At 35.1% G+C, this 3,828-nt stretch overlaps 1 protein-coding gene across 1 annotated transcript in view; it reads left to right on the top strand.

Annotated features, from left to right (window-relative positions):
* Window positions 1-326: 326 nt before the first annotated feature.
* LOC116845696 (DNA-directed RNA polymerase III subunit RPC5-like) overlaps window positions 327-3,828 on the top strand; it is a 19,665-nt gene continuing 16,163 nt past the window's right edge. Inside the window, exon 1 of the mRNA XM_032818701.1 lies at window positions 327-544. Coding sequence (XP_032674592.1) covers window positions 518-544 — 27 coding nt within the window. The 5' untranslated portion in view covers window positions 327-517. The remainder of the gene's footprint in view (window positions 545-3,828) is intronic.

Raw genomic sequence — 3,828 nt, 5'->3', positions numbered from 1 at the left:
GAACCGTATTCGTACTTAAGGTTTCTGCACATTTGGAACTCAGGCTACAATTTTTCGGCAGCCGCTTGGATTGGGATGCTAAAAGTTGCAAGCAATTGCACGATTTTGCTTGCAATTTAAATTAAAGAACGGTTAAGATGTACGCAGTCTGCAGCTTGATGTCCGCAATTGGATATACAGAACGATTAAATTATGCATCGGATGCATCGGGTTGTATTTGTTTCGAGATGGTCGTGTCTATCATAATTTTCGTTCCTAGTGGAACTAACTCTAATCGTCGTAAACACAAAGCATTGTGAGAATAAAAAAAGTGGGGATAACTGGCAGGATACTTATATAGTCAAATGTACAAATTGTGTTAGTGCGAAAATCGTGAGACCGCCCGAACCAGAGAACACGGAAGCGTTGAATAGCGCTAATAGCGAGCTCCCCGAACGCACCTTATATCTTGTGTATAATCATTCAAATAAGTTGATGAAATTTTAAAAACTTAATTAACGCAATAGAAAATAAAAAGATGGAGGATGATCCCGTTGTTAAAAAGGTTGGTGTTTTAATTTCTATTTCTGAATTCAACTTGTCACAGATTTAACGTCGAAGTTATTTAGATTAAATCAACGTTTACGTTTACACGGCAAGGTTAATTCGGTTTAGTAAGTACCGTTAGTTAGTTAGTTAGTAAACTATTAAATCCGATTGGTATATTCTTTTAGATCTAGAAATATGCTCCAATTGAATTCAAGAAATTACTAACTACGGTAGTTACTAAACCTGATTAACATCGTCGGGTAAACGTAGCCATATTCTTGTGTACACGTACACGTGCACGTATCACGTACACGTGTGTTTGTATTTGGATGGAGATTTAACTTTCAAGTTAATAAAGTCGGTAACTATTTTTAAAGGTTACACTTTACAAATTTCTTTTATTTTAATACATGTAAGAGCCTTTGCACGTAGAAAAAGTTTAACCATAACCGTAATGTCGTAAGAAAACTGACCAATCAGAGTTGATTATTCTCCTTTCGTTCGAAGAATAATCGACTGTGATTGGTTAGTTTTCTTACGACCTTACGGTTACGTTTAAAATTTTTCCATGTGCAAAGGCCTTAACTCCCTTACTCCAGCTCTTATTACTTAATTCAAGGTGACTCCATGTGATATAAACGGACAAACTTTTATTCCTTCCTTCTTTCCTTCAATATTTGGCTAGAAGCGCTGCTACGGCTCAAACCCCAACGCCATTACTCCCCAATTTCTCATAGCAAACTTTTATTGGAATAAGGGAGTAAGCGAAATAAATTATTTCCATTTCGTCTTACTGCTACTCCTTACTCCATCTATTGTAGATCGGGCCTTATACTCTATATACAGTATGTTTGATAAGAGCGTGTACGGCAAAACTTTTTCCTCGAAACCGTTAGAGGGGGGATATGAACGCGAGCCAATAGCGGGGCTCTTCTCCCAAGATGCTTTGTCTAGAAAGCCTTAGTTATCGTTTGACTTTCGTCACAAAAGGGCGTATTTCAACATGAGTGCCGCGTACGCATCACGTTACGAAGCTGTGTTTCTATGTTCGCATCCGAAAGGACCAAAAATGTCGCGCGGAGCGGCTGCTAAGTATATGAAGAAGTCTAAGGCGTTTGTGAGTAAGTGGGTGAAACGTTATTCCGAGGTCAAAAACGTTGATGACTTTCCGGATCGTGGCTCTGTGCAGAAAACGATGACAATGGAGGACAAAATGATTTTACGGGTGTTTGAGAAGAATCCTTGTTTATCATTGCGTGGCGGGCAAGCGGTTTTACTTAAAAAGGGTCTAAATATATCATGTCATACTATAAGAAGACGTTTACTGGCTCATAAAGTGAAATTTCGAAGCACGATAACGAAACCGTTGCTGTCTGAAAAACACGTCGAAAAAAGACTTGCTTGGGCAAAAGAAAATTTGGACCGCTATTGGGGCAACGTAATTTTTTCAGATGAAGCTTTGTTTTGGGCAAAATCTTCTATCAGACGTGTCTGGTCTACCCAGGCCAATAGACTCATCGAGCGGACCGTTAAACATCCGGTAAAGGTGCACGTCTGGGGCTGTTTCTCAAAACAGGGATTTGGCACTTTACACATCTTTACACAAAATTTGGATGCTGCTAAAATGGTCCAAATATATGAGAGAGCTTTATTACCATCTGCCCAAAGGTGGTTTACGAGGAAAAATGAAAATTGGCTACTGCAAGAGGACAATGATCCGAAACATCGGAGTAGACTTTGTACTGCGTGGAAACAAGAAAATGACGTTGACGTACTGGATTGGCCTTCACAGTCGCCAGATGCAAATCCAATTGAAAATGTTTGGGCGCTTATAAAGTTTAAGCTCCGAGGAAAGAAAATATGGACCGTCAAGCAGTTAATTCGACAGATTCGATTTATATGGAGATCTTTGTCTGAAGATTATGCTGTAAAATTAGTAGAAAGTATGCCTCGGAGATGCCAGTCAATTATTGATAATGGAGGCGACTGGACAACTTATTAATAATAAAGCATCGCAGTCTATATCATGCATAATGTGTATAAATTTTTTCAATTTATGTATTATCCTAAGTTTTTGAGTTTTGCCGTACACGCTCTTATCAAACATACTGTATATCTATATACATACATTAGCTGCGTTCGAGATTGTAAATCGAAGACATCGGATTGTTCTTTCATTTCAAAGGTGCATAAAATTGAAAAAGATACGAGATCTCATATCTCTCTCACTTCCATGCATTTTCGAGGTAAAAGAGCAATCTAATGTCTTCGATTTACAATGCCGAACGCAGCTATTGCATTTACCGTATTACCTTTCCTTTTTACATTTTTAAATATCCACTTTTGCTCACTACCTAATTTTATATATTACACATTTTCTTTTGGTATCCCTCATCTTTCTCTTATTCATCCCTATTATCTATTCTTATTCTTATCTATTTCTATTTAATCTGAATTCTTATATCTACCTTCCTATTTTTATCTTATTCTTCTTTTATCTTTTCTTTTTCTTTCGTACTATTTTATATTCATACTTTTTACATTTTACTTTATTCCCTTATTCTTTCTCCTTTCTTTTTTCTTCCACAACCTTTGTTTAATAACCTTTATTATTATCCTTTATTTCTCGTTATCTAAACTATTGTCCCATAGCTTATTTAATCTTTCCTCTACACTTTTTCTAAATTCTCAAACCACCCTCTTACTTCCTCACATTCTTTTACATAATGCTCTATTTTATTTTGCCCTTTTCCACAGAAAATATATATGGAATATATTTCTTTTTGTGTGTCTGTATAATTTTATGTATTTCATATTTACACACACACATACATACACACATGACAAGGTCAACATTTATTTATTTTATCTTCCATTACTTTATTCATTGTTTCTTTTATTTTCTACCATTTGTCCTTTAGTACAATATTGATATCATATACAATATAAATTGATAAAAAATGATTAGTAAAAATTAAAAACAAAAAAATATTACTATTAAATTAATATAGAAATAATAAATAAAATATCTACTTACTAATACTATTATTGTTTTTTGTTTACAATATTGCTTCTGAAAGATAATATATATTTATATTTCTTATCAATATAAATAATTATTATTTAAGGCTCCTGGGGAGTCGCATCATCCATCTCTTTTTAATGACGTCAGAAGCGAGAAAACGCATGCTAAAAATTCCTGCAAAATACGTCGAGATAAGCAGATATATCCACAAAACGACATTTGCGATCGATTAAGTACACCTCTAAAATACTCCGTACACTTTCCTTTTGTTCTAA

This window comes from Odontomachus brunneus, unplaced genomic scaffold, assembly GCF_010583005.1.
Source record: "Odontomachus brunneus isolate Ranch 3 - 2012 unplaced genomic scaffold, Obru_v1 Obru_scaffold_057, whole genome shotgun sequence".
NCBI classification, from domain to species: Eukaryota; Metazoa; Arthropoda; class Insecta; order Hymenoptera; family Formicidae; genus Odontomachus; species Odontomachus brunneus.
This window is presented reverse-complemented; position numbering and strand designations above follow the sequence as displayed.